Source organism: Caretta caretta, chromosome 6, assembly GCF_965140235.1.
Source record: "Caretta caretta isolate rCarCar2 chromosome 6, rCarCar1.hap1, whole genome shotgun sequence".
NCBI lineage: Eukaryota > Metazoa > Chordata > Testudines > Cheloniidae > Caretta > Caretta caretta.
In genome coordinates, this window is record NC_134211.1 from 116,574,070 (window position 1) to 116,590,982 (window position 16,913).

At 43.3% G+C, this 16,913-nt stretch overlaps 1 protein-coding gene across 2 annotated transcripts in view; it reads right to left on the reverse strand.

Moving 5' to 3' along the window:
• Positions 1-16,913, reverse strand: part of MTHFD1 (methylenetetrahydrofolate dehydrogenase, cyclohydrolase and formyltetrahydrofolate synthetase 1) — a 70,481-nt gene that overhangs the window by 3,820 nt on the left and 49,748 nt on the right. For both annotated transcript variants that reach the window (XM_048853596.2, XM_048853597.2), the window contains exons 20-26: positions 16,280-16,391; positions 16,018-16,157; positions 14,806-14,847; positions 13,654-13,754; positions 12,586-12,763; positions 9,889-9,996; positions 8,828-8,980 (exon numbers count right to left, since the gene is read on the reverse strand). In XM_048853596.2, the coding sequence (XP_048709553.2) occupies positions 8,828-8,980; positions 9,889-9,996; positions 12,586-12,763; positions 13,654-13,754; positions 14,806-14,847; positions 16,018-16,157; positions 16,280-16,391 (834 nt within the window). The remainder of the gene's footprint in view (positions 1-8,827; positions 8,981-9,888; positions 9,997-12,585; positions 12,764-13,653; positions 13,755-14,805; positions 14,848-16,017; positions 16,158-16,279; positions 16,392-16,913) is intronic.

The window sequence follows — 16,913 nt, forward strand, 5'->3', positions numbered from 1 at the left end:
GCACGCAGGATACCAGCTGCAATTATTTCTAATCTGTGCTTCCTAATGTCATAGATCTCATTGGCTTTAAATGATACCACACACTTGTCCACGTACATTGTACTTTGCAGGCAGGCTGGATGAAAAGATGGCTCTGAATTAATGGGGTGGGGGCGGGGAGGAGAGAGAGTGAGTGAATGTGTGTGTGTGAGAGAGACATTAATTGCTCTGTTTCTTCCTAAGGTAAGTGGGAAAGCGGGATACCGGGAGGAAGCACAGGCAGGAATGTCTGTGAGGGGAGGGCTCCTGCCTCATACTGGGAATGAGGGGCGATCAACAGGTTATCTCAAGTGCTTATATACAAATGCACAAAGCCTTGGAAACAAGCAGGGAGAACTGGAGGTCCTGGTGATGTTAAGGAACTATGACGTGATCGGAATAACAGAGACTTGGTGGGATAACTCACATGACTGGAGTACTGTCATGGATGGTTATAAACTGTTCAGGAAGGACAGGCAGGGCAGAAAAGGTGGGGGAGTAGCACTGTATGTAAGGGAGCAGTATGACTGCTCAGAGCTCCGGTACGAAACTGCAGAAAAACCTGAGTGTCTCTGGATTAAGTTTAGAAGTGTGAGCAACAAGAGTGATGTAGTGGTGGGAGTCTGCTATAGACCACCGGACCAGGGGGATGAGGTGGATGAGGCTTTCTTCCGGCAGCTCACGGAAGCTACTAGATCGCATGCCCTGATTCTCATGGGTGACTTTAATTTTTCTGATATCTGCTGGGAGAGCAATACAGCGGTGCATAGACAATCCAGGAAGTTTTTGGAAAGCGTAGGGGACAATTTCCTGGCGCAAGTGCTAGAGGAGCCAACTGGGGGGGGGGCGCTTTTCTTGACCTGCTGCTCACAAACCGGGTAGAATTAGTGGGGGAAGCAAAAGTGGATGGGAATCTGGGAGGCAGTGACCATGAGTTGGTTGAGTTCAGGATCCTGACACAGGGAAGAAAGGTAAGCAGCAGGATACGGACCCTGGACTTCAGGAAAGCAGACTTCGACTCCCTCAGGGAACGGATGGCCAGGATCCCCTGGGGGACTAACTTGAAGGGGAAAGGAGTCCACGAGAGCTGGCTGTATTTCAAGGAATCCCTGTTGAGGTTACAGGGACAAACCATCCCAATGAGTCGAAAGAATAGTAAATATGGCAGGCGACCAGCTTGGCTTAATGGTGAAATCCTAGCGGATCTTAAACATAAAAAAGCTTACAAGAAGTGGAAGGTTGGACATATGACCAGGGAAGAGTATAAAAATATTGCTCGGGCATGTAGGAATGATATCAGGAGGGCCAAATCGCACCTGGAGCTGCAGCTAGCCAGAGATGTTAAGAGTAACAAGAAGGGTTTCTTCAGGTATGTTGGCAACAAGAAGAAAGCCAAGGAAAGTGTGGGCCCCTTAATGAATGAGGGAGGCAACCTAGTGACAGAGGATGTGGAAAAAGCTAATGTACTCAATGCTTTTTTTGCCTCTGTTTTCACGAACAAGGTCAGCTCCCAGACTGCTGCGCTGGGCATCACAAAATGGGGAAGAGATGGCCAGCCCTCTGTGGAGATAGAGGTGGTTAGGGACTATTTAGAAAAGCTGGATGTGCACAAGTCCATAGGGCTGGACGAGTTGCATCCGAGAGTGCTGAAGGAATTGGCGGCTGTGATTGCAGAGCCATTGGCCATTATCTTTGAAAACTCGTGGCGAACGGGGGAAGTCCCGGATGACTGGAAAAAGGCTAATGTAGTGACAATCTTTAAAAAAGGGAAGGAGGAGGATCCTGGGAACTACAGGCCAGTCAGCCTCACCTCAGTCCCTGGAAAAATCATGGAGCAGGTCCTCAAAGAATCAATCCTGAAGCACTTGCATGAGAGGAAAGTGATCAGGAACAGCCAGCATGGATTCACCAAGGGAAGGTCATGCCTGACTAATCTAATCACCTTTTATGATGAGATTACTGGTTCTGTGGATGAAGGGAAAGCAGTGGATGTATTGTTTCTTGACTTTAGCAAAGCTTTTGACACGGTCTCCCACAGTATTCTTGTCAGCAAGTTAAGGAAGTATGGGCTGGATGAATGCACTATAAGGTGGGTAGAAAGCTGGCTAGATTGTCGGGCTCAACGGGTGGTGATCAATGGCTCTATGTCTAGTTGGCAGCCGGTATCAAGTGGAGTGCCCCAAGGGTCGGTCCTGGGGCCGGTTTTGTTCAATATCTTCATAAATGATCTGGAGGATGGTGTGGATTGCACTCTCAGCAAATTTGCGGATGATACTAAACTGGGAGGAGTGGTAGATACGCTGGAGGGGAGGGATAGGATACAGAAGGACCTAGACAAATTGGAGGATTGGGCCAAAAGAAATCTGATGAGGTTCAATAAGGATAAGTGCAGGGTCCTGCACTTAGGACGGAAGAACCCAATGCACAGCTACAGACTAGGGACCGAATGGCTAGGCAGCAGTTCTGCGGAAAAGGACCTAGGGGTGACAGTGGACGAGAAGCTGGATATGAGTCAGCAGTGTGCCCTTGTTGCCAAGAAGGCCAATGGCATTTTGGGATGTATAAGTAGGGGCATAGCGAGCAGATCGAGGGACGTGATCGTTCCCCTCTATTCGACATTGGTGAGGCCTCATCTGGAGTACTGTGTCCAGTTTTGGGCCCCACACTACAAGAAGGATGTGGATAAATTGGAGAGAGTCCAGCGAAGGGCAACAAAAATGATTAGGGGGTCTGGAACACATGACTTATGAGGAGAGGCTGAGGGAGCTGGGATTGTTTAGCCTGCAGAAGAGAAGAATGAGGGGGGATTTGATAGCTGCTTTCAACTACCTGAAAGGGGGTTCCAAAGAGGATGGCTCTAGACTGTTCTCAATGGTAGCAGATGACAGGACAAGGAGTAATGGTCTCAAGTTGCAGTGGGGGAGGTTTAGATTGGATATTAGGAAAAACTTTTTCACTATGAGGGTGGTGAAACACTGGTATGCGTTACCTAGGGAGGTGGTAGAATCTCCTTCCTTAGAGGTTTTTAAGGTCAGGCTTGACAAAGCCCTGGCTGGGATGATTTAACTGGGAATTCGTCCTGCTTCGAGCAGGGGGTGGACTAGATGACCTTCTGGGGTCCCTTCCAACCCTGATATTCTATGATTCCTTGGGAAGAGCATAAAAAAGGGTAAGTGCTGACTTGACACCAGGAGATTTACAAGAAGATTAAACTTTCCTTTCAAACCTGTGTCCTGGTTTAAGAGGATGTTAAAAGGGCAGCTTCTTGTTTAATACAATAAACGAAAACACTAAAAGGATGTTTTAAGAAGGTTACAAGTGTGGCAGGGGAAAACAGTGGGTCCCCGATCCTGCAACTGACTGTACCTACATGAACCCCTCTATTCACCTGGAAGTCAGTGGGGCTTCACATAGGCACAGGCAGGTGCAGCATCAGGGCCTAAAATAATTCACTCCTTGATGCTCTAGAATTCAAGTAAATACTGTAGCTAACTTTCAGCATGACAATTGTTTGCTATCTTCTAAAAAGACCTCTTCTAGAGCAAAAGGTTACTGTATGTCAGATCTCTGTCTATTATTCAGCTTCTTACAAAACTAAATTCACCTTCTAAAATGATACACAAAGAATGTTAGGCATCAGCAGTGTCTTACCCAAAAATTTACAAATCCAAGTTTTTTTTAAAAAAGGACACACTAGCCTGATTTTACCACAAAATTCAGCGCCTTTTAAGTCACTTTGCATCGTTACACAGTACATTAAGAGAATGATCATCTCTATGAATGTTAATTATTCATATATTTTTATTGTCATTCTGCTGTTCTCAAAACTAGATGTAAATGAGAGTGTGGGGTGTTTTCCTTAATGTAGGCACTGAAAAGCTGAAGAATGCAGAGTGATTATCATTGCTTAGTTACGCATGGAGAGGCACTGAATCCACCCACAGGATTAACAAACAAACAAGCAAGCAAGCAAACAAAAAAAGGCCCAACAATCAAGCACCTATTATATATTACAGGCTAAAAATTTTCAAAAGCACTTAGTAACCTGTTTTCAAAAGTGACCTAGGCACTCAGAAGCCAATGTCTCACCGAAAGTCAATGGGACTTTGGCTCCTAAGTTCCTTAGGTTCTTCTGAAAATTTCACCCATTTCTAAGTACTTATCTGGCCCAGCATATCATCAACTAAGGCAGTGGTTTCCAAACTTTTTACCTCATGACCCCTCCTTACCTCTGTCCATGGCCCCCCCTCCCCGCAGCCTGCAAGCCACGGTTAAGAGCCGGGGCCAGGAGAGGGGCCACAGTTGGGGCCGGAGTCACAGCTGGGCTGGGAACCAGAAGCTGAGGCCAGGGCTGCAGCTGGGGGTGGGTCTGTGGCCGGGAGCAGAGCCTGAGCCAGGAGTGGAGTCACGGCCAGGAGCTGGGGTTGGAGCAAAGTTGGGGGCAGAGCAGAGCTAAACAGCCTTCCTGGGGGACTGCACCACACAGTCTGGGGTCCACTAATCTAATGGTATGCCTACACTGCAATTTGACACTTAGGAGCTGTTTAATTGCCGTGTAGACATTTGGGTTCAGGCTGGAACCTGAGCTCTAGGATCCTGCAAGGTGGGAGGGTCCCGAACCTCTACACCAACCCCTTGAGCCCACATCAGCTGACACAGGCCAGCTCTGGGTTTTTACTGTAGGGTAGACACACCCTAATGGGCTTAGACAACAGCCTGAATTCTGCATTCCCCAGAGCTGGATCCTGCAATCATGCCCCTCTAAAGTCAAATGGCTTGGTGGATACTTACACAAGACTGATCTGGTTGCAGGGTCAGGGCCATAATCATAAATCTCCTATTAATCCTGATGTTATTGTGTCGATTAGAGTTAATGTCTTGCGCCAAAAAAATACTTTAGACATTTGGAAAGCAAGACTGATTTTGCAGAACTGACACCATGGGAGAACAAACCAGTTCTATTTGGTTTTAATTTCTGAAAACATCCCTCTCTCATACATCTGATCTAAGATGCATACCCCATGGTTCATCTACATTTCAAACTCTCCAAAAGTCATTGGATTAAATTCTGTGTTGTTTGCAATGAATGTAACTAATGATGGGAAAGGGCTCAATTTATCTTTCACTGTATCCAAACACATATGCTCTTTTTAAAGAGGACAGATTATTTAAATGAGACATGACTAATTCCTTCATCACAGGTAATCTAGAAATATTTACACTGCCATGTTCTTCTTGTTCAATCAATGAACCCAGCATTGAGATTTTGGACAGTTACCACTTGCAGCCAGGAGGGATAATACTCTCCATGCCCTATCCACTCAGAGAAACAACATTTAGTAGGTCTTCTACCAGCGTCTGCCCAAACAGGACTAGATTCCTCCCCTCCAGATTTTCAGGCACTCCTTTATTGCTGATGTTATTTCCTTGGACATGATTGTCTGTAGCTCCCTTTCACTCTGCTTTGATTACACCAGCCATTTAGGGTGGTGATCCCATCACGTTTGTCACTGGATCCTGTTCCCACCCTGGTCATCTCCAGCTGATGATGTCACTTCCCCACTTTTGTGTGGTTTTTATTGCTGTCTTTTTTTTTTTTTTTTTCTTCAAACCAACCACCCAATTTGGAGGCAGTGACTGAACCTAGTTTAATGGATTAGATGCAGCTCAAGTTTGAGAAAACTAAACATAATGCCTGTGGTTTAACTTTGTTCACATGGCACCAACACCGTTTCCGCCTCTAAGTCGCGACAAGGCCACTGGAGATCAATAATCTTCAAGATGCTCTAGGAACCAAATTGCTGAGTGTGCCTGAGCCATGAAGAATTCAGTGAATTTTAGTTAACGACTAAGCACGGACGGTCTGAGCAATGGTAACAATATTGCTCTTTCAGGATACTTAAACTCATTTTCCAGGTTTTTTTGTTTGTTTTTTTTCTTGAACTTCAGGGACTGTTTGTTTCTAGTTAAATATATATTTTTTGTTTTGTTTTTTTTTAAAGCATGGATTTAAAAGAAACATTCAGCTGTTTAGGGAGGTAGGCAATTTCTTGCTCGTCATGACTGACTGTTTACTCTTCTACTTGGTGTTAAAAATTAATTTAATTTTTTAAGATTTCCTCAAACACAACAAATCTAGTTACAGTGAATTGATTAAGATTCAACCCCACAGATCTAAAGCACTACTCATCATTTCAACTGTCTTAAAGTCAAGTCTAAGAGCACTAGCGTTACATCTGAAAGGGGGATTCTAGTACTCGAGAATGAGAATAGCACCTAAAATTTGGCAGAGTGCTGGCGGGCACAACCCAAGTCTCCCTCTGCAACTGAAGTAACACACTTTCATCCTGACCTTCCTCACCCTTGCTATTCTGGTCTCCACTAATCAGAGTGAACGGACTCTTGCCAAATTATACTGTGGTTTTACAATGTGGACAAATGTCAGCTAAATCCAAATTCATTTCACTTCTGACCCAGACTAGGTTCGAGCTCAGGTCTCTGGAGATGAAACTGCATTAATATTCTTACTGATACTTGCACAAACAGTACTACTTGGTCAGTGATATTCCACCCTGACAAATCAACCCAGTGAGCCCATGCACTTTTTTCTTCTTTTAAATTCATATGGTTTTAGGGTTACAGCAAGCAAGCTGCTGTTGGCTACAGGTAAGAACATAGGAATGGCCAGACTGGGTCAGACCAACGATCCAGCTAGCCCAGAATCCTGTCTTATGACAGTGGCCAATGCCAGGTGCTTCAGAGGGAATGACCAGAACAGGCAATCATTGAATGATCCAACCCTCTGTTGTCCAATGATCCATCTCTTGATGTCCGCTCCCAGCTTCTGGCAATACAAGACTCAAGTTTTTAAATTAAAAAACACCAGCAGTTCAAAATTAGGTGAAGATGTTAAAGACTCTTTAGTCCTACCCCATGTATTTTCCTATTTATATCTGATAACTGACTTTACAGTAAGGGGCAGTTGAAATGTGCATCTTCCTATTAAATATATTGCTTCCTTAAATTGGAGAGTTGAAATGCTATTGACTTTCCTGTAGCACTCGGACCTTCCCCTTTCAGTGAAACAGTTATGAACTTTCCCAATTGATTTTTGTCCTTTATTTGGCAAATGGAGCTTGCTTCCTCATTGCCTTATGCTCCCCATTTGGTTTACATCTTAGTATCAGCAGCAGCAATCAACTGTTTGCGGCAAAGCAGGAGGAGGAGCTTACCTTGAGTCTGAGGCATTCAAGTAGTTAAACTAATTCTCTGCAGCTGTACAGACCCTTTAGCTACAGAATTTCAAGGCACTTCACAGTTAGAAACTCCAAGCCACAGAACACCCTTGTGAACTAAGTATTATCCCCATTCTGCAGACAGGGATGCTCAGGGAAGTTAAGTAGCTTGTCCAAGGCCAGTGTTATTCTGGGAGTCTTTGCTGTAATTAACATTCCTTCAATCACACAACAAGGAAAGTAATAAATATCCAATTGCATCACTCACTGTATTGTGCACATTGAGTGCTACTTCTAAACAGACTAAATTACTCTGCAATATTACGGAGAAGGAGTGACTGGTGCAGGTGCTGTGCCGGACAGATTAATTACTCAAAGCCCTTCCAATGTAAGATGGGACAGCTAGCAGGGAATTCTCTGTTCGGACCCTGGGAACTCACTTCTTCTCCAGATCTGCACCCCAGGGTTTGTTAGCCTCACGGCATGTTGCATGGCTCCCCCATTTTGCTCTGGCTCATGAAAAAATTGGCACTGGATAGGGCTAGGTGTGGGATTTGGCTAATTTCACTGTAAATTGGTGTCACTGCAATCGATGCAGCAGCGTCGATTTAGTGGGTCTGGTGAAGACACAATAAGGCACTCTCCCATCAACATAGTGTGGTGTAGACACCGCTGTAAGTCGATCTAAGCTATGTCGACTTCAGTTATGTAACTTACCTAGTGTAAATTAAATTGACTTACAGCGTTGGTGTAGACCAGGCCTCAGGGACCATATGTAAGGTCAGGTTTCAGAGGAACAGCCGTGTTAGTCTGTATTCGCAAAAAGAAAAGGAGTACTTGTGGCACCTTAGAGACTAACCAATTTATTTGAGCATGAGCTTTCGTGAGCCACAGCTCACTTCATCAGATGTGTACCGTGGAAACTGCAGCAGACTTTATATACACAATGAGAATATGAAACAATACCTCCTCCCACCCCACTGTCCTGCTGGTAATTTTATTTGAGCATGAGGGTGAGAAAACCTGGATTTGTGCTGGAAATGGCCCACCTGTTGATCACTTTAGATAAGCTATTACCAGCAGGACAGTGGGGTGGGAGGAGGTATTGTTTCATATTCTCTGTGTGTATATAAAGTCTGCTGCAGTTTCCACGGTACACATCTGATGAAGTGAGCTGTGGCTCACAAAAGCTCATGCTCAAATAAATTGGTTAGTCTCTAAGGTGCCACAAGTACTCCTTTTCTTTATGTAAGGTCAGTTAATCTGCCACATTTTATGTTGTTGCTGGATACTGGAATTATCTGGAGGAAATGAGGGGTTTGTTTATTTTAGCATATTTTTAAAAAACTATCAAGGGCATCCAGCGTATTGTACAGGCACTCCATTAGGAGCACTATATAGACACATTATTAGTACACTTTGTAAATCTACATGGATAACGTGTATGGTATGCAGAGTTCCCTCTCATAGGATACCAGCAAGAACCACTGATTTAAACCACCAACTGGAATGCACACGCATTTTTTCCAAAACTTTTTCCTTTATGGAGCTGAGGTTTTAACTATGACACTTACCGTTCCTACCAATGGATACAGGAATCCAGCACCTACACTGGCCCTGATATCTCGGATAGGCAAGATAAAGCCTGTAGGCACACCTTTCTTCTCTGGGTCATGAGACAATGACAGATGAGTTTTAGCCATGCAGATTGGCAGATTTCCAAATCCCTGGGGAAACAAGAAGGGGCAAGAAAATGGGATATAATTTGTAAAGTGCAAAAGTAAAACTTTCGTCTAGGTAATCTGCTTCATTCTGCCATTCTTTGGATTAACAGACCATCTTGTCTCTCAGTAACTGCTTTGCCTACAACCTGCATGTTACTGTCAAATCAGTTCTGTATCACCTTTCCTCTTTTCTCCAGTCACTAAGGAAAAAACAAACGTTGTCATGGCCAGATCCAAACAGAGAAGAGGTTAATGCTTTTATAGGAATCCAGTATATAACTAAGCGTTTTTGTGGGGTTTTGTTTGTTTTAATTAATTTTTGTTTTAACATCTCAAAATTAAAGTTCTCAGCCCACCTGAAGTCTTTATCAGATCAATATAATTGCAGGATGTGCGGGACCAGCAATTACACAGCTATTATATGAATGGTCTGTAGAATATAAAGGGACATGTAAGAAATATGTAAAGGGAGCAGCCATACAAATAATTTCACAAACAAATGTTCTCCAAAAGAGAAGTCATTCAAAACATGCAAGACACCAAGAAAACACAAACCATCTGCACAGCACTCAGCTTCAAAACCCTTTACAGACATTAACTCTCACAGCCTAGCTGCAAGGGATGTAATTATCACCAGTGCCCTATTACAGAAGGGGAAGGAGAGACCAGCTAGGATGGTGACATGACTTAAAACATTGGGTGAGCCAATGTTTCAATCAGGAGAAGTTCCTAACCAGAACACCACCCTTTTCCCAACAGCTGTGCCGATTCCCTCCAGTCTGTAGGTGCATGGTTTGATTAGCACTGACACTGCCCTTCACATATGGAATTCACATTTTAAAAACTCAACTGTTTAGTGCAAATGTTTTAAAGGGGAAAGACAATGGGCAACAATGACCTGGAGAACTCACCTGCTTAGTGTACACTACAACTTTCTGCTCTGCCTCTGGAGATAGCTCAATGTCCTTTGCCCCATAAATCTGCTGTGCAATAATTCTGATCTTCTCTACAACCGGGAGCTAGAAAAGAGAAACAAGTCAATGATGGCCAGTCTATCAAGGGCTGTGACATCACAGAAGCTCTGCAGTCCTGTACACATCAAGGGACGCGCAACCTGCAGCTATTACACCAATTTCTACTTGCAGCTCTACAACAATGTGAGGGTTTTCAAAACAGGTTTCACTCATCACATTACAGCGGTTTCTTCTGACAGTAGGACAAACAAGACTCATGTATTGTCACCAGAAGCAAGAAAATATGCATAAATATTCTTTAAGCTGAGCTTACATGTTAACCATCCAACCTGGTTACAACAGTGAAACACTTAAGAGGAGTGGTGGTGGGAGGGGGGAATGGTAACTTCTGAAAAAGTCCAAAGCAGTTCTAGGTACTCAGGAAAACAAACAGCATGTAAGAGAGAAATTCAGCATCTGTTAAGGTGAACAAATTGATTCAAAAATATAACATAGCATTTCACTAGGCCCTTAGACAGCTGTCTGCTACAGAGGAAGCCCTGAAGAAGAGCTCTGTGTAAGCTCAAAAGCTTGTCTCACACGAATAGAAGTTGGTCCAGTAAAAGATATTACCTCACCCACCTTGTCTCTCTGCTATAGAGGAAGTCAGACATGTTCAAGCCAGAAATGGTGGTTACTGTTAAACACCAGATCTGGAGAGACTGACTGAAAGATGTATAAGCCAGGCTCCTGGACCATTTAGGCACTCTCACTGGAGCACTGTGAAACTTTTGCATGAATATCTGGCACTGGCTTTCAATAAAAGAATCAAACTTTGGCGCATCAGTCAAGATTTTCCAGAAGTGAATAGCTATTTTGGTGCCCAACTCCAGACACCTTAAGAGGCATGATTTTCAAGGGGTTGCTACTTGGCATTTTCTGAAAATCAAACCCCTTTACAGTGTGTCCGGCTGGGCACGCCAAAAACTGAGGTCAGTGCAGCACCCACTCACCCACAACAAAATGGCGGGAGGGACATGTACATTAAATATGAAATCATCATCACACCAGTGTTTCTGGGGTGGTCCTCCAGTGTGTGCGCAAGCATGCCCTGTGAACCCCTCCATTTTCCTTCCTTCTTTCACTCTGTCCCCCCTGCCCATTACGTATTCGTGGTCCCCTCCTGGCTAGCAGGGGGGCACCACGCTCGAGCGTAATAAACTTGGTGTTTTTTGGGAACTCTGCAGTTGTGGACTTTGTTTATGTGCCTCAGCCTAGATTCGAACTGTGCGTGTCCTACCAGGTGTAATTTGTAGCATTTGTGTGCATGTCCTACCAGGTGTAATTCGTAACAATACTGACATCCAGGAAGTTACCCTCCTTTTGCCTGAAGGATGCATAGGTCTCTCTTAGGCTAGTAAGTCATTAATTGCACTACAAAGCATCAAAGGGAAAATGGCAATTGAAGGATTAAAAGCAAGTAGAACATGGAGATGTCCTCCATGTTCTTAGAAGAGATACAGAAAACTCCAGAATGGGGAAGGTGTGGCCGGAAACTGAACTATGAGAGCTCATTACACCTGTAACCATCTTAGAGAGTTACCTGAAACATCCATCAACTCTATTTATAAACCACATTTCCAGTTACTTGCAGTATTTTTAACTTATCACTTAGCTTCCATGTATTTAGAACAGATGATTTTCAATCCTTGTGAGACATTAAATGATTATTTGATTACTCTGTGGACTCAAGACAATAGAGTTTGAATCAAATTCGCCCTTGGATATAAAATAAATTGATCACGTATTTGTTTTGTGGTCAGGTAGGCAGGCAGATTTCAGTGAGCTCCACCCCATGCAAAGCAAGAGGCACATTCTGAAGTTCTAAGAAAGATCACAAGTTGAGCAAAACATCTCTCAGGTCTCTTCATTTCAGTGTATGGCCTGGAAAATGCATCTCAGTTTGAGGAGTAAATACCCTCACTGCCCTGATCCATGGTTGCCTACAGTAGACGTGCTTCACACTCTGAGTGGGAGTTCTGGTAAAGCCTTTCAGTGCAGACAATGAACAAGTTCCAATCAGTCATCCAAAATGCAGGGAAAGAGACTTTACAATTCACTGCCCAGACTCAAAAGATCTAGGATCCAATGGAAGTCTCAGATTTTAGGTTTCAGAGGAACAGCCGTGTTAGTCTGTATTCGCAAAAAGAAAAGGAGTACTTGTGGCACCTTAGAGAAGTGAGCTGTAGCTCACGAAAGCTCATGCTCAAATAAATTGGTTAGTCTCTAAGGTGCCACAAGTACTCCTTTTCTTTTTTCAGATTTTAGGGTGATCTTCAGTACTTAGAGCAGTGGTTTTCAACCTTTTTACATTTGCACACCCCTAAAAAATTTCAAATGGAGGTGTGGACCCCTTTGGAAATCTTAGGCATAGTACGCAGACCCGTATGGATCCACAATCCACAGGCTGAAAACCACTGACTTAGAGCAAATAGAACTAGGCAACACCAGCAAATGGATACAATGCACTTTCGTGAAGTATCACAGACCACAAAGCATGTCTGTAATTCTAATCCGCAATGTCCTCAAACATTTTTGTTGAAGTGAAATGCAAAGTCACATAAGGTCTCCCCTTTGGTCAATGCATGTTCTCACCTCCACATTGTAGAGAAACTTGAAGTTACTCAGTTCCTGTGAGGCTCTCTGAACGGCCTGAGCCAGAGCAACAGCTCCTTTCCCTCCCTCTGCCCAGTGAGTGCACTTCACAGCATCATACGCCCCAGCTTCTTTTGCTAGTTGAATGACCAGTTGCAGCTCAGCCTCTGTATCAGATCTGTAAAGATGTCCAAGTATACACATTTAGTACTCAGATGATTTGTTTGCCTCTTTTAAACATACAGCATATATCTTTCCCCCCAAAATATCCTAAAATGCTGAACAAAGCAATCCTAGAAGCCAGCAGACCCACCCTAACAGTCAGGAGAGATTTTCATATAGGCCTCCACTATCTTGTGAAAGAAGCCAGTCCACAGCAGTACAGCCAGCTCTCTCCGTAATGGCTGCGGTGTATACAGAAATCTATGACTGACAGAGCAGCATCCTGTATTTTCAGTGGTTCCTGTCCTATACAGAGGTCAGCGTCACCAGCATAATTCTTGTACTAGGAAGTAAGAGACTACCATGAAAGCAAATACCATTGTTGGTCTATGAATGGAGATCGGATGGATATAATGCACTTCTTAGAAAGGCCAAAATTGATACTGTGCTACATATCAGAAACTATTCACTTAGGATGGCAAATCCTTAGCTGATTACTCAGTTTCAGACTGGCTGCGATCTGCAACTGGAATCAGTTTAATACCAGTTCAAAGCTTTGTTGCTCGTATAAAAAGGGACAATAGCGACAGCATAGACTATTATATACTTAATCTTCAGGACACCAGAAGCATCTTCTGATCACAATCATTTAGTTCGCAAGAATGAAAATTACTGGCTCAATAAACAACAATCCTATTTTATCAAGATTAAAACTAGCCAGGGAAAGAATTTAAGAGATTGACAAAGGAGCTCTCTTAGTCATATTTATCAGACAATTTTGTTCAATGCAAGATACTAGTTGCTAGCAGTTTATACAAAGCAAGAAAAAGGTGACATTTCAGAATACCGGCACTTCACACTTGTGGAATGGCTGCAAACACAGCTCTAACTACTAGCCTCACTTACTTGAAAGCATTGACAGCGACTACCACGGGAGTGCCAAAGGTCCGGGCATTCTGGATTTGTTTGCCTAAGTTACTACAACCTGTTGCCAAGAGCTGAAGATTCTGCAACGATATCAGTGAGAAACGAGATACATTTTGTGAGGAGCAGTGAAACTTCGACCAGGAATCTCTGACTTTAACAGCAGATGAAACTAATAATGATAATAGTATCAAAATAGAAATAAGGCCTTAAAGACAAATTTTCATGCTGCAGCTTTCTACAAATATCACTGTTTTGTTGAATGACAGATAAGTTTCCTTACGGGAAAGGAATGACCATCTCTAACCAGAACAATGAAATCAAATGATTATTACTAGTTTAACAGCTTAAGATATCTTCAGTTAGTTTCAGCTGCCAACCAAAGGTGGAAGGAATCAAGTCTCTGAAGTCCTTGATTTCCTTTTAATCCATTCCCTGCATAAGCAGAGACAGAAGCTCAATAACTCCTACAGTAAAGCCTCATTTTCATCCATGACGCATTCTTGTGAAGTGTTGAATGTCATTAACACTGAATTATGTGACACTGAAGTCTGTGTTAACAGCTTTGGGTTTATGCATATTTACATTTGCAGTGTTTCAGGTTATCAGCATGGGATGCTGGCCATTTCATTACTAGTTGTGCAAAGGGGAATTCACACAGAAGTTCCACAAGCAAAGACGTGAGCCTCATTAATAAACAGGGACCATACTAATTAGCAAAGTGTACAAATGCATCCATGTAAAGTTATGACTTTAACCTATTTCCCTTCCACACTTGCAAAAACAGTATTCCTTAATCTATACACAGCTCCAGCACTGAAGGGGTCATAGGCAGCAGAATGGAAATTACCATGAAAAAAATCAAGCACTTGGACAATTACATGAGCTCAGGAGAAACTGAAAGCTCTGAACACTGACTAGGTCAATAATGATAACTGCTTGAGAGAGCACAGCCAAACTGTCATTATAAAAATGAAACATTACAGGCTAAGATAATAGTTAGACAGCAATAATAAAGAAATACTCTGACAGCAGCAGAAGTGATGCACACTAGTTATTGGTTGTGCATTGCATGACAATTAAAGCAGCTGGTTAGCCAATGGCAACAATTGGATTTATAATGATCAGAATTACCTCTTCGGTGTATTCCTTTGGTAAGGGTACCCCAGCAGTGACCTGCAAGAAACGCAAGAGACTCCTATGAATGATAGCAATTTGCACTGAGTTGTATCTCATTTCAGGTTAAGAATTAGACCCTATTCTGCAGTCTTCTTTCTTCATAAGACTCTCTCATCTTTTTCTGAATACAAGGATATTGCAGAGTTACATATTCCGGATGTGACAGAGATGTCCCAGAGTGCAGAGGCTTCATTACAATAATAAAAACCAAGCAGGGCATGCATCTCTAATGTACCAAACAAAGTCATGTACAGCCTTCAGGGATACATTATTAACTTTTACCACTGACAGTCTCAAAACAAAAGCATGCACAGGACAGATTGTCAGAAGAGCCAGTGGCACACACAAGAGCCCATTAGAAAAAGGATGTACAGCTCTACAGTTCAGGCTGGAAAAATAACACCCAAATGTGATTCACTTTGCCAACAACCATTTTAGCTTCTTGATCTGGGAAGGCTTCAGGGCAGAGACGAAGGCTACAGGGGATAATGGACTGGGGAAAAGACTATAGGGGAGCAGAAGGAGACACACGTGGAAGGCAGAAAGGACCAAGAGGGGATTGGCGGGGCAGGCAAGGGCTGACAACTGCAAAATTCTAGATTCACTATCAGTGTGGGTGGAGGTTTCCAGTTCCTAGGAGAACTTTGCTTTGAGAGCTCTTTGGGACAGAGGCTGCATCTCCATACCACGGGGAGAGCACGTACTATGGTGTTATTTGGTAGCATCCGCAGAAACCATATGGGCAAACAAGACAGTGTAACAGGGATTTGGCCACCAGAGGAAGCCACAGCTGCCAGATTGCGTCACTAAAACAAGTGGTGAGTCTATGGAAGGCCAGAAAACAAAGCCTGATAGAGGGCTCCTCTATTGGAAGTAATTGCAAAAGTGCCTCTCCACTTAGGACCCGCTGAGGCAGCTGAGTTGTTCTGGAACAGCAGTGGTTAAAAACCTCCCACAGAATCAAATTTGCAAGAGTCAGATACAAAACAAAGTGTAGATTAATGAGCCAGACATATGCCCCTGGGATGAAATCCTGGCCCCAGTGAAATCCATGGGAGTCAGGATCTTAGCCTGCTTTTACCTCTAGCTACACACAGGACTTCAAAAGGATTCATTTATAACAAGAATTGTCCCTTGGGCCTACAGAAAGTATTGCCTAGTACTCACAGTGGGTCCTCCTCCATGCATTTTCAGAGCTCTGACAGTGGCAACCAACACAACCACGTGGGGCCGGAGGCCAGAATACCGGCACTTAATGTTGAAAAACTTTTCCATGCCAATGTCTGCTCCGAAACCTGCTTCTGTTACTGTAGGCGGAATAAAGAGCACATTAAAACAGTGAACAGAGAAGTCAGCTCTCTTTGGAAAAAAAAAAGAAAAAAAGGAAGTCTCTTTTCCAAGAGGAAAGACAGCAAATACATAAATTTACCAACAAAGCCTTCCTGACCCACGAGCTTCAGTGCAATTTTATCTGCCAGGACAGATGAGTTGCCATGTGCGATGTTGGCAAAAGGTCCAGCATGAACGAACACTGGAGTCCCCTGGAAGAGAAAGGACAGGAGAAAACAAAAAAGGGAAGATTCAGTACCTTCTTAAACTTTGCAAGGCTAAGGACCACAGCATTTGAGGTTGAGAAAAATACACTTGTGGCAAACAGCAGTTCTTAAAGCCTTCTGATCAAACGTTCATTCCCAGTAGTAAGAATCTGAAGCAAAAATTATTTTAATAATCTGCAGAAGTGGAGATATTAATCCTCCCAAGAAAGAGATGGTTAAATTATAACAATACTTTTCACTTCTGTAGCACCTTCCGTCAGAGGCTCTCAAAACATTTCACAAACATTCTATCGTCCAAGTATTACAGACAGGAAAACTCGGGCAGAAAGATTACGGCCCACATTTTTAAAGGTATTTAGGTGCTGCTGAGCTCAGGTTCAATTCTTACATTTTCCAGACCAAAAAATAGTGCAGATTTATTCTGCTTGGGGCTGGGAGATAGAAAGGGTAGTGCAATCTAGTGACTGAAGCACAGGTCTGGCAAAGGGGACTCTTGGGTTCTAATCC